Source organism: Pteropus vampyrus, unplaced genomic scaffold (genome assembly GCF_000151845.1).
Source record: "Pteropus vampyrus isolate Shadow unplaced genomic scaffold, Pvam_2.0 Scaffold336, whole genome shotgun sequence".
In the NCBI taxonomy this organism is placed as follows: Eukaryota; Metazoa; Chordata; class Mammalia; order Chiroptera; family Pteropodidae; genus Pteropus; species Pteropus vampyrus.
This window is the reverse complement of record NW_011889117.1, coordinates 2,447,557-2,461,607: the sequence shown is the minus strand read 5'-3', so window position 1 is coordinate 2,461,607 and position 14,051 is coordinate 2,447,557. Positions and strand designations below refer to the sequence as shown.

Below are 14,051 nucleotides of genomic sequence, written 5' to 3'. Positions count from 1 at the left end.
AGAACACAACAGGTCTATCGAAAGGATACAATGTTGTTCGTCCACAGCACATGACCTCAAGTCCCAGGAAGGCTTGCTGCTCAGAGTCTTGGCCGCTTCTGAGTAAAATAAAGCTGCCCAACACACACTATGCACAGGTTTAAATTAGAGCACCTAGACAGTCCCTGGCAGGTATCTGCTGGGTCCCCCCACACACACCACAGAAATACAAACTGAAGAAATGTGACACGGGGCGGGCGGGGGGCTTGGGTGGGGGTGGAGAGGAACCAGAGAGGATAACAATTTCCCTGATTTCCCACTCTGACCAGTCAGCTTTTACTAATGTGGCTATTAATAACTAAAGTGTATAAGCTTACTCTAGGAGTTATAAACTGCCTTTACATAAGGTATCTCACTGGATCTTTACCCAATCCTGTGACGACTTAAGGACTTGGTATTATCACTGCATTTGTGGACATGGAGTCTCAAATAGAATGACTAGGAAGAGGTAGACCAAGATCAGTATCCAAATCTGACTAAACCCAGAGAAGAGTCTGCTCCTTTTAATTCGACTTCTCGAGTAAATATCCTTGTAATGACACAGGTCCACAAAGGTGTCTTAACCACAAATTTGCTTAAACTTTCCCCCACGGGTTGGGCATTCAGGCTGCTTCCAGATTCTTCCCTATATGAACAGTCTTTCTGCAAATATACAGCACTCATTTACTTCAAGAATCAGAGTGTGCCTCTATTCTTGGTTCAGGGCACACACCAGAAGAAGCAAAAGACTTCTATGCACAAAAGTAACATTCTAAGCCATCCCCAGCCTTTGCTCCAGAGGGGATGGAGATGGAAGTTGCATTTAGTGAAAAACAAAGGGCTGACTATTAAGCTGCAGAAAAACTGTGCTGTGTTGGATGCCTTAACTCTTTCCCTACTCCTTCACCACTTCCATTCATCAACATCTGACACTTCTAACTCAGGAAATATCTTGAATTCATCTCCCCTCTCTAACCTGATCATTTCTCATCAGCAACAACTGTCATTACATCAGGCGACCTCTAAACCCCTCTATCAGTATCAGCAAAGGGCCTGATACAGAGACAGTCAGTAAATATTTGGTGACTGAATAATACAACTTTTCTGTTCCTAAGAGGGATCTGACCACGTATCTCTCCTGCTTAAAGTCTCCACTTTCAGCCCAATCTCCCACTACTCTTAATCCATCCCCTCTCCAGATTTTAAGAAAACACGTCTTTTGAGCCCTAAATACTTTTGCTGACATTGTTCCTTCTCTCTGCTCTCACTCCCACTCTCACCCTGGAAATTTTATACTTTTATCTTACTTCCTTGCATAGACCGTCAATTCCCTGACCCCTCTCTCTCTCTATCATACCTTCTTGGGTAAACACCAATCCTATGTAAATCAAATTGTATTCTCCACTTCTGCATCCAGGCAACTGATTATGGCTGGTAAATACATTCAACATGCTAATGGGTCTCACTTTAACTGCATGACCACAAACAGTGGTTCCCTTGGAAATGGAGGGAGCTGTGTGACTGGGTATAGAAAAATTGGTCTTCTGAGGTGCCCAAAATGTCTATATTCTGATTTGGGTGGTGGTTACTCAGGTGTATACATATAAAAAAGTTCATCAAGCTACGTAAGATTTCTGCACTCTGATTTATATAAATTATACCTCAATAAGATTTTTCAAAAATAAAATTTAATGAAGAGTACATCTTTGCTTTCTTAATTCAATGCCTTAAAACTGTAAACTGCCATGAAAATAGCAAAAAAGTTTTTAAAAAAAAAACAGGGACTAACAGTGGCTGCTGAGTATAAAAGAGCCTAAGGAAGAGGCACAGTCCAGAAGGATGCAGGTGACCAGTTAGGTGGCTATTTCCAGGGTCCAGAAAATCCATGACGGGGACTTGGGCCAGGGAGGTAAGGTGGGAGTGACAGCCAGTGTTGGAGTCAAGCTAGATTCTGCAGGTAGATCTGACAGGATTAGCTGACTGACTATATGATTGGGTGGAAGAGAGGAGCTAATAAGGCTCAAAGTGGGCTCCAAAGGTTCTGGCCTGTTGAGTTTTGTGACACTTGACTGTTCTGTTGCTGTTGTTTTCAATTTTTTCTTTTAAATCCAGTAAGTTTCAGCTGTACGTTTTAACAGTAAGGCATATATATAATTATACTGTGTGTTCACCTCCCTTAGTTGTTTTTAAAATGAGTACATATTACTACTGTAATGGGAAGAAAACAATACAGATGTTATCTTTTCCAAATAAATAAATAATCAATCCAGAGCCTAGAAACAACTATCCCTCAGTAGCAAGGAGCACACCTAGCTCCCAGATCCTAGGGTCTAATATCATTTTCCAATAAAAGGAACCAGAGAGGGTGAGGAGGGTGAAAAGGTGAAGGTGACTAAGAAGTGCAAACTGCCAGTTATAGAATAAGTCACGGGATATAAATATACAGCATAGAGAATATAGTCAACAATAATGACTATATATGGTGACAAATGGTTATTAGGCTTACCATGGCAATCACTTCATAAGGCATATAAATGTCTAATCACTATGTTATATGCCTGAAATTAATATAACATTGTATGTCAACTATAATTTAAAAATAAATTTAAAAATAAAGGAACCAGGGCTCCTTAGACAAATGGTTGATTCTAGGACTGAGGCAGGAAATATACAAGATGAGCCTGGAATATTTTGTAATGCCAGAAATAAGGAAGTGTTACACACACACAATGATTAGAGTATGTCAAAAGGATACAAGAGCCAACTGAAAAAGCAAGTTCCCAATGAAACAGGAGCAAAAAATAAATAAATAAAGTAGTATTCAAAGTCTACAATAAATATCTGAGTCCATATTGAAATAAATAAAAGACCATCAAAAACAAGAAAAATCTAGAAACTGGCACATCCAAAAGCAGCCTAAGGAGACAGCCATGACTACTAAATGTAATGCTGCATCCTGGATGGAACCTTGGAACAAAAAAAAGGACATTAGGGGAAAGCTAAGGAAATATGAATAAAGTATAAACTTTTAGTTAATAATAAAATACCAATATTTGGTTCATTAATTGTAACAAATAAACCTTACATTTTTATTTTATTAGTTCTTAGATCAAAACCCCTGGAGTCATCCTTGACTCTTCTCTGTCTCTCATAACATCATCAGTAATCTGTCAGCTGCACCTTCAAAAAATACCGACTGATCACTTCTCATCATCTCCACCGCTGCTTTTTAGTTCAAGCAACCTTTAATCCAGACTACTACAAAAGATTCCTTGTGATTCTTCCTTTTTCTGTGCCTGTCTACAGTATATTCTACACACAATAACCACAGCCACTTTTAATACCTGAAATCAGATAATGTCACTTCCCTGTTTAAAATCTTTCAATGACTTCCTATTACATTTAGAATAAAGTCTAAACCTCCTGCTGACATTTATGGACTCCTTTCCCACCTCTGGCCCCTCACTCTTTACCTATCTTCTGTGGCTTGAACATGTCCAGCATTCTGTGCCTTGGCTGCCTCTGCCTGGAACCCTCTTCCCGTGGATATTCACCTGGATCACTCCCTCGCTTCAGATCTCTACTCAAATGTCTCCTTGCCAGACAGACCTTCCCTAAGCACCCTCTATATAAAAAAGCACCCCTCATACACATACAGTGTCACTCCCTATCTACTTACCAAGACTTACTCCTTTTCTGAGCATAAATCAACATCTAACCTTACAGTTATTGATCTGTTTATGGCCTATCTACATCCATTGGAATGTCGGCTCCTAAGATCGAGGACTATGTCCGTCCTAATCACTACTCTATCTCCAGCATCTAGCACTGAATGAATGACTTGGCATCAAGTCATCTTTGTGATGCCTTCTGAAACTCCCACACGTAAAATTAATTGTTCTCCCTGAGGAGTTTGTACATGTGTAAATATCATCTCATGATATAATTAATTTCACGGACTTTACTCTCCTTCCTAGGTACAGAACACAGCATGGGGATCAAAGCCATCATACCTTGTCATGATCGGAAGCTAGGCTATCCAAATTCAAATCTCAAACCCACCACTTACTAGCTGTGCTACTTTGGACAACTTAACTGTTCTGTGCCTCTGTTTGCTAGTGAATAAAATGGGCATAACGATCTCATAGTGTTGTGAGGATTAAATGGGGTATAACATATAAAGCCTTTAGACTTGTGCCTGGCACAGAGTAAATCATTCAGTAAATGTGAGCTATTGGCAAAGACATAAGCATAAGAATATATGATTAACAATCCTTGGCTGGCAATGCTAAAAGCCAAAGCCAAATGTCCCACTGGCCTCTAAATTTTTTAAGAGACCTATATAATTATTCTTCATTCCACACTGTCTAGCATTAACACCTGATCACAGAAGACACTCAGCTCAACACATGAATGTAGAAAGCTTAGAAATGAAAAATTACTGGAAAAAAAAAAATGATGATACAAGAAGTGAAGAAGTATGAACCAAGAACTCAGACTTCATCAATGTAAATGATCCTAATAAAAAAAAAATTAGAAAAGATGCCAAGGGCATTATGAAACTCAGGTTTTAAAAGCCTCTGTAAAAGAAATGTAAGGAGACCATGATCAACTTAAATAGAAACAAAGTAGTGAAAACGTGCCAAAGAGTCAGGAAAGTAACAAACAGAAGGGGCTTTTTTTCACTGTGTTCAGAGCAAGAACAGGAAAGGCCAGGCCTACTGTTTAGGGCAGATGGTGCTCTCCTGACAGATGACAGGAAGAAGGCTAAGGCGGCAGAACAAGCAGCTTCTATTCTATCCACCAAGTATTACTAGGAAACTGCAGCCTCTCCTCCCATGTTACACAGTCAGTTCATCTACACTACTCTGGAGGTAAAGAGGGAAGGTAGGTTTGTCTATGGAGTAAGAAAAGGCTTTGTGGAAAATTCACCCCAAAGTGGTAGGTCCAAAATTAGAACATGGCTTCTTACCACTATTCCAGTCTATTTAGTGAGATACTTAGAGAACTAACGATTGCCACAGAAAATCCAAATCTGTATTTTACAAACTCCCCTCTCTAAAAAAATTAAAATCCTAATTGCATGATTTCTTTGGGACTCTTGAAGAAAAACTGGCTTGAATGATTCACAAATAAATTCTGGTAAAGTACACAGAACACTGTCATCAAACAGAACCAAGTTTTAGATTCATCAGTGATTAATCTGTGCCTTGGGCAAGTCACCTTACCTCTGAGCTTCAGGTCCAAATGGACTTGCTATGGGGATTAAATGAGATTGCCCAAGTAACGCAATTAAAGCAATTAGATTTGTCCTGACACAGCATATCTCTGATAAATGTTAACTGTGATTGCTATTGTAGTTAAACAGGAATATATTAGGTGTTCTGTATCCTGTTACTGAGGAAAAAAACTACGCTTCTCTTCAAGCAACACAGACAAAATAAATAAAAAATACAGACCTATTATAAACTCACTTGCACAATCTGGGTCACATTTGTGTCCATACACTTCTACTGCCATTTGGGTTTTGAAAGATATTTTAACCCTTTTCATGCCTTTGGGTTTTGTTTTTGTTTGTTTGTTTATTTTTGCAACTGGCAGCAAATCAAGAAAATATGGAAGAGCACCCAGAAAAATATCACCAGGGAAAGGAATCACTTAATTGGGAGACATGGCAGCCTTTGGAGTCAGATCAACAGAAGTGCAAATCCCAGCTCTACCACCCACCAGCTACAAAATTTGAGACAAAGGACTTTCATTTATGTGAGCCTCAGTTTCTTCTCCCATTTATCTAAAAGTAAACAACCTGATAGCTTGTTGAGAAGATTTAATGGAGAACTGCATATGGGAGAACCTGACATAGTCATTCCTTTACATAACTGTTATTGAATCTGCAATATTAAAAAATATTTTTTTCCCTCAGGCTTAAGATGTAAGTAATCAAAACCACCTAGAAAATGTTTTCCTACAATCACTTGGAACTCGGTCCACAAATATTCTTTCTGAGTACTTATTATATGCCATGTGCAATTTTAAGGCACTATAGATATATCAGTAAACAAAATAGCCCACTTGCAGCTACCTTGAAAATACACCTACCACATCCTTATGAGTGGCTAGTAACTGACCGCAGCTGCAGCAGCTTTAAACCCATCACCACCTCTGTGCCATCTCAACACTACTCCCAGCCGATGACTAAGTAAGTAGGGATACTAAGACAAAGCTCTTCTAGGAGACAAGACTCTTTTGACAACAACTGTGACTTGAGGGACTCTCCATCTCCTTCGCTAAAACTTTCAGAGAACTGCACTGTAGTGGGATACTTACTGCTGCATTCCTTTTCTCTCCACAGGGGTCAGACTTGCAAGGTAGTCTGATAGCTCTCTCAGCCTCTTCACCTCACTCCCCATTTCCACCTACAGGTGGTTTCAAAATAAATCAATTGCATTGCTTCTTGGAGAATCCAATCTAACACACTAGACCTCACTAAGATTGTATTCTAGTGGGGAAGACAGAAAAACAAATACACAAAATGATGAAATCAAATAAATTATAGACTGGCAAAGGTGTAGCATGAGAGAATTCTTTGAAGGGCTCTGTATTTTGTTATGTGTGTTAACCTATGTGTTAAAACTCATAGGTACGCACACCAAAAAAGGGGGAAATTTACTGTATGTATATTAGAAAATAATTTTAAATGTAGAATACTGTAAGAGTATTAAAAAGGAATTTATCATTATTTATTTAATTTGGACTCTTATTTAATTTATAACATAAATTAAATATACAAATTAGTTATAATTTATCCTTGGACACATGTATATTTTTTTCAATGTCAAGAAAATCTTAAACTTCACTCAGCAGATTTGTTAGCAGTAATATTGGTACTGTAACTTTGAACAATGGAAAGTGAAACAAGTTAATAGTGTGATTAGGAACAAAGATTTTCAATATAAAAGGCAAAAATAAAAATATAAATTACAAAACATTTAAGTTTTGTAATATCAAAATGTTTTTAAAAACATTCAAGTTTTAAATATCAAAATGAACTCACAATTTTTCAAGTAATTTATTAGTTCATTCACTGAAAAAGGCTTAAAAGAAAAGATTCTCAAAGCAATAAACACACCCAGTGCCCAGAGCCTAATTTCTGTATACCACTTGCAACTAAAAAGATCCAGGCCTCTTTGAAGAAATGGAGGACTCCAGGGTCTGGAGTAGAACATATGCAAGATAAATCTGGGACTGCTAGTAGTGCCAGAAAACAAGAAAATGCTCAAGAACTAATATGAGCGTGTCAAAAAAACAAAGAAGCTGATTTAAAGGACCTCCCACTGGCCAAATTTGGGATAATTTTAGCACCAAAGAGAATAATGAATGTAATTGACTACAACACCACATTGAATAATCTGAGTCCTTAGTGATCCTTAAAAAGGAAAAAACTCTTCTCACAGATGAACATCAGCTAATAAAACAGAATATCTTTTTCCAATATTGACATTCAACCAGAAGTTTGAACATTACATTTTTGTTTTTATGTCTCTTTAGTTGCTTTTATTCCATGAAAATTTTCTCCTCCCTACTCTTTCCCTCTTCATGGCATTTTTTATTTTCAAGAGTTCTGAACAGTTGTTCTGTAAAACATTCCACATTCTGGTAGGTAATATTGTTTTCTCATGGTGAGTTTCACTTGTTTCATATATTCTCTTATATTTCCTATAAACTGAAGTTAGGTCTACATTTTGATTAAACTTTTTTTTTTTTTTGCATAATGTTTCAAAGGTAACGCTGTGTTTCACACTGCATCACATCCAGGAACACAAACCTAGGTCATCTCACTATTTCTTATATCACCTGGATAAGGTAAAGACCATCATCACTCACCATTTTAAAGGTATATTTTTCCCTGTGAAAGTATTAAGTAATTTTTGGGAACACTTTGGTATGTGTCAATATCCTGCTACCCCCCACATCATTTAGGTAATGATTTTAGCATCCATTGATAATCCTTGTCTGATCAGTTACTACACTAATTGTGAAAGTTTCACAACCAACAATAAAGATTGCCAAAACCAGAGTCTGTCGAAGGCAAAGGTTGGTAAGGATGTGGAAAAACAGGATGTTTTATGTACTACTGGTGGGAATATAATTTAGCAGAAGCATTTTGGAAATCGACTTGGCAGTTTCCAGTAAAACTGAAAATGCATATACTAGTATTCAACAAATTCACTGGAACAGGGCTTATCAAACTGCAATTCGGCCATTAGTCGACTGTAAAATCAAATTAATTCTTCTTGACCAGCATTTTTGTATGTTAAAGAAACATACCCACAACATAGAAGAAAAATATTAGAATGTAATGCATGTAATAAGGTTAAAAACTGTTCCATAAGATTTTTGCTTCAGTTAAACTTATATGTATGTATGGGCAGATGCCATACTGAACTTAAAATATATTTCTTACTATATAGGTTGTGGCCAAAAACATCTGAAAGCCACTGTCCTAGAAACATTCTTGGCACATATGCACAAAGAAACATTTACAGAGATATTCACAGTCACACCATGCATAAGTCAAAATTAAAATCTAAATGTCCATCAGTAGGAGACTGGATAAACAAAATATGGTACAGTCATATGGTGGACTTTGTACTGAAGTTAGGATGAATATCTTATATATCAATCTAGGTAAATCATAAAAACATGAGGTACAGAAAAGAAACAATATATCACTCATATGAATTTTTTAGAAATACCCAAAAGAAATTATTTATAGATACACATATATGGTAAAAATGTAAAAACATGGACAGAAAGGAGATAACTAAATTCAGGATGTTTGTTGCCTCTAAGGGATGCAAGAGAAGAACTGATTTGGGAAGGGTATAAAAGGTACTTCCACTATATCAGAAATGTTTTATGTCTTTTATTTTTAAAAATATAAATAAAACAAAAATGTTAATATTAATTCTGAGTGATAAGAACAAAGTTTATCATGAGCTGTACTTTTTACTTTTTTTATATTTTAATTTTTTTCCAAATTTAAAAAGAATTTTCCCTTTATTAAAGCTGCCTTTAAAAGTACTGAGGGAAACCAAAAAATAATAATTATAGATAATACAAACGACCTAAAAACAACTAGGTGTTCAAAGTGTCTCTAATTTTTATATCAAATCTCCCAGACCCAAAAGGCAACAGAGACATTTTCTGTCCCAGCGATTTTCTTGCTTCTCCTTCTGTCTTCTCTTCTTACACTGCGGGAACGGGTCAGCCTATTTTGAGATAACCGCCCCGCCAAAGAGCAATACTGTTCTTACGAAAACTTAGAAAGGTCTGAATTCTGAAACCCCCACTTTCACCTTGAGCATTAACAAATAACCAAATTCTAGAATGTCCTCAACAACCACCATCATTTTACAGTTTCTAGGGCCTTTCTCCACATTATCTATAACTTGATTCTCAGAAAAAAAGTCTGAGATCGAAATTACTATTACCCGTATTTATAGATAAAGCTGATGTTCAAAACGGCTAATTACCAGTGAGGTCACAAGTCAATGACAAAGTCTACAATCCCTTAGCTTCTGAATTTAATCACCCCTACAATATGACTAAATTTCAACCACACAACACACCCAGAAAACAGGAGGGGTTTTCTAGCAACCCGTGAAATGTTCTGATCCAACTCCTCTTCTTCACTCTTCTATCCCTATCTTTCACTCCTCTCTTCTTCCAGACAGGCAGCCAAGAACACAAGAGCTGCCACTATTAACTCTTCCCTTCCCTGTAGCCACTCGCACTTCCTTTTCTCATAACTCCTTCAGATGAAAAGGCAGAAGGGAAAATGACTATGAACAAGGGGTCACAGAATGGTCCCCTTGACAAAGGGACCCTTGCACCAAAGAGAAAGGACATTCCCACGGCCAGAAACTTCCGCCTTCCAAGAGTCAGGGAGAAGGAAAACACTAAAGAAAAGCCCAGGCTACCCCTCTTTATCAGTGCTGGCAAAAGTCCTTTACTGAAGGGATTTAATTAACAGAAAAATGTAAAAGTACCAGTTTTTTAATCGGTCCCGGGCTTCCAACTGGGCTCCCACTTCAAAGCTGATTCCTCGTCTGTTAGGTGGATGCTTTGTCATTTTCAGTCATCAACGGGGCTGCCTTTATTCTCCTGAAAAAGCCAATTAAATATTTATGAAACTTAGGCAAAGTCTGCCCAGAGTGTAGCATCATTCACTACACATAAAAGACAAACAGGCATTATTCAAAACACAAAGCTCCAGGAAACTCTGTCTGTGCCCTTTCCACTCCTGCCCTCATCCTAACACAGGTGTGCCCTCCACTGGTTCCTCCACTATTATGCAGCATCCTGTAGTCTTTGGAACTATGAGAAAGGACTCACCTCTGAGGGGCACCCCCCACAGAAATCCAAGAACAATTGTTCTCAGGATTAAATTTAATCATTTGCTGATGCAGTCAACAAATACCTACAGAGAGATTATTTAAGAAAACAGTCAAGAGTAAGAGACACAGTTCCTGCCCTCATGAAGCCTCCAATCCATTGGGGGAAGACAAAATGTAGCCAGTAAACAGATAAATAACTGCAAGCTGTAATTGCTATGAATGTTAAGTGCTACAAAGGAAGCAAACAACAGCTGAGACACTGATTTCTGGCCCAACTTTTAGAAGACTGGACAAAAAAGATGTAGTTATACTTTCTTTGATCTATTTATATTTCCTACTTCCCATATCCATTCGTAAATTCTATTCTTTCCTAAATAATTCTTTATTGAGCCTTTCGGTACTAGGACTGTTGGTCATTTTCTATATGAGTAAATTCTATCTTTAGGAGCTACTGGTGGTTTTGATGGAGATGGAGCCACTCTTGAGTTCTCAAGGCACTGGAGCAGGCCACCTCTATACAGCAGGCTACCCCTCACTAAATTCTCTCCCACTAAACTTTGGATCTTAACAGACTCTAATGCCCAAGCAATGCCAGAACACTGCCAGGGCAACATCTGCCTCATACCAGGAACACAATCTTGGCAGTGGATGAATGTGGAAAACACAGAAGTGGGTCATCATATCTTATGTGTAATACCATCACATCTTAGGAAGAATCTGTTTACAATATATTACATGAAAAGACAGGATACAAAATTACACCACTTTGAGCTCACATTAAAACTCACGTGCACTTTAAAAAAAAATAGAAGAAAAAAACAGGTTATAGATGATTGTTCTTTTCCTCTTAAACAGTTTCCTAAATCTATAAAGTTTTTCACAACAGAAATTTTCCATAACAAAAATAATATGTAATGTGTAGGATGAGCTAGTCATTAAACAACCCATTCTGAGGGGCTGATATCGGGGAATGCACAAAGCAAATCAAACTAAGGCAGGAATAGTTGACAGTTGTAATTAAAGAAGCTGAAACCCAATAAACTGAAAAGCTATGTTAAAGTAGGGGTTTTCACATGGGCCCTAGGGGAGGAAGTCAGAGGTATGACTGGCTTTACTTAACTCTACAGAAAAATAAGATATCAAATCTGGTAAAAGTAAATCCAATCAGTAGAAAAGTCTTCATTCTGGCATGCCCAAAATACTATATTGAATTGTCTTTTTATCTCTGACCTCATGCACATCAAGTAATATTAATAGTTGGCCTCCCAGATTATAAAAAAAAGTGATCCCAAAGAAGAAGAAAAGCAGAGTGGCACTGAACACTCACTAAGCTACCAGAAAATGGGGATGGTGATAATAATAGTACCTATCTGCAGGCAGTGGGTGTGAGAGGATTAAATAAGATAATCCCGTTAAGGAGCACAGGGCTAGTACAAAGTAAGGACTATATAATTAGTAACTATTAATAATTGTACTATCACAAGTGAGGAAATTAGGCTTAACATAATTTGGCTAAGGTTCAGGTGCTAAATGTCAGGCCCCAGAACAAAAGCCCAGATCTGCTTGATTTCCGAATTAATACTTTCACTGCACAACTTCCCCCTGGGGTACCCCAGGAGACTTTCCATTAAAATACAGGAGTGTGGGAGCAAGGCAGTGAATGAATGAAGATGAGCAAATTGTTCCCAGTGGCTCAAGACAACCAATTCCTTTTGAGGCTGAACTGTCAGAAAGTTTTCCTTATCATGAACTAAAACCTGTTTCATTTTTAACTCTGACCCACTTGTTTTAAGTATCATTCTCTGGTATTACACAGAACAAGACTAAAGACTAATCTGGCTTTCATGACCCATCCCCAATCTACCATCCCTGGAATGGTAGGTTTGGGGGTTTTTTTATTTCACATTAATTCATTCAGCAAATCATTAGTGAGTACTATCAGTAAAACATTGTTCTGGGAATAAAAAATCCAACTCCAGTCCACCCAGGAATACAAACATAAATACTGAGAAGAGATGAACAAACTCTAACAAAGGGCAAGAAGAAGGACACCAGGAAATCATCTGAAAGTCTCAATTTATTTTGACAACACCTGCTAAGGAAAAAAAGAGTTCAAGACAGAAGCAGGAATTTAAAAAAAAAAAAAAAATTACTTAAGAAGTACATTTTTACTACTCATATTTAGTTTTAAACACAAATTTCTCTCAAGATACAAGAAGTCTAACATTCTATTGCTTTAAACTTATCCATTCTTCAGGGCCTTAGCTTTTCTTCCCAAAATCTCCAGCTTCCAGAATAAGGGGGAAAGGGAATATGTTCAATAAGGACATTGAGAAAAACTAGGAAAAAATCTGATGCACTCTATTTATATAGGATTCCATTTTAAAGACCTTGGCAGGACTTCAAATTGCTCTTTTACATTCAAATTTCCCTACAATGGGACCCTGCTTGCTACAAAGGAGACAGAGAGCCTAGTTTATTTCTTTAAATACAGTATTTGCAGTCAATGCCCCTGTATCAATGATAATGAAAGCTTTAACTGTACACTGGGTAACACAGTTTAAAGGGTACTTTAACAAATGACAAACTAGGAGAAAATAACTGCAACACATATGACAAAGAGCTAACTTCCTTTATTAACAAAGAGTTCATACAAACCAAGAACAAAAAAGCCAAACAACTCACTTAAAAATGGGCAAAGTGTAAGAACTGGCAGATTACCGAGAAGGGGTGGTGGGGAGGGCAGGAATAAGACAAAAGCCTAATAAGCATGTGATATTATATCCACATACCTCACACTAAATTAAAGAAAATCAAAATAACAAATTTTCCCTTCTCAGATAGGTAGGACATCCAGTGTTTACAGAGATGAGGAGAAAAGAGCCTGCTTATATATTGTTGGTAGACATAGAAACTGGAAAAGCTTTTCTAGAGGAAACTTGGAACTATTCACAAAAATGTACATACCTGCCACCCAGCAGGCCCACTGCCAGTAACTCATCCTACGGATATATCTCCCAGAGTGTGCCAAAATGCCTGTAAGGATAATCAATTTAATTTTGCAATTTCTGCAGCTAAACTGTCCACCAAAAGAGGTCTAGTTAAACGAATAAGGGTTCATCTATACAACAGAATGATATACAGCTATTAAAAGAAATAATGGCAATCTGCAGATGCAAATGTAAAGCCATCTGCAAGATATGTCAAGTAAAAAAGGCATGGTGTAGAGGCACGTGTATGGTATTATCCTTTTCACATAAACAAACAGACATAAATATAGGCAGATCTATTATAGCATATATATAAAATTATTTCGTGGAAGAAACTAAGAAACTGTCTTAAGTAGTTCCTTTAAATGAGAGAAATGGAGCCTGAAAATTTGACTTTCCATTTTTTATCGTTCTGTATTGTTAGCATTCTCTAAACTTAAGAATGCACTTCTGAGAATTATGTAGTTTGGTAAGATTTTAATTTTGGATTACTTCTTTATATTTTTTAAAAACATTATTTAAACATGCAAAAGTCCCAGCTAAGAAGTGGCCTCTCTCAGGAAGAGCCTTCCAGGCCATATGTGGAGCATCTTCCCAAATGTATATCCCACTGGGCCTTCATCAGATTTGTAAAACTAAAAAA

General features: G+C 37.3%; 1 protein-coding gene across 5 annotated transcripts in view; it reads right to left on the bottom strand.

Annotated features, from left to right (window-relative positions):
- The window catches only part of PHF20 (PHD finger protein 20), a 106,316-nt gene that overhangs the window by 80,230 nt on the left and 12,035 nt on the right, over positions 1-14,051 (bottom strand). For 4 of the 5 annotated variants that reach the window (XM_011378353.2, XM_023522263.1, XM_023522264.1 and 1 more), the window contains one exon: positions 10,071-10,185. The exons of the other annotated variant lie outside the window; for it this stretch is intronic. In XM_011378353.2, the coding sequence (XP_011376655.1) occupies positions 10,071-10,153 (83 nt within the window). In that variant the 5' untranslated portion in view covers positions 10,154-10,185. The remainder of the gene's footprint in view (positions 1-10,070; positions 10,186-14,051) is intronic. 5 annotated transcript variants of the gene reach the window in all.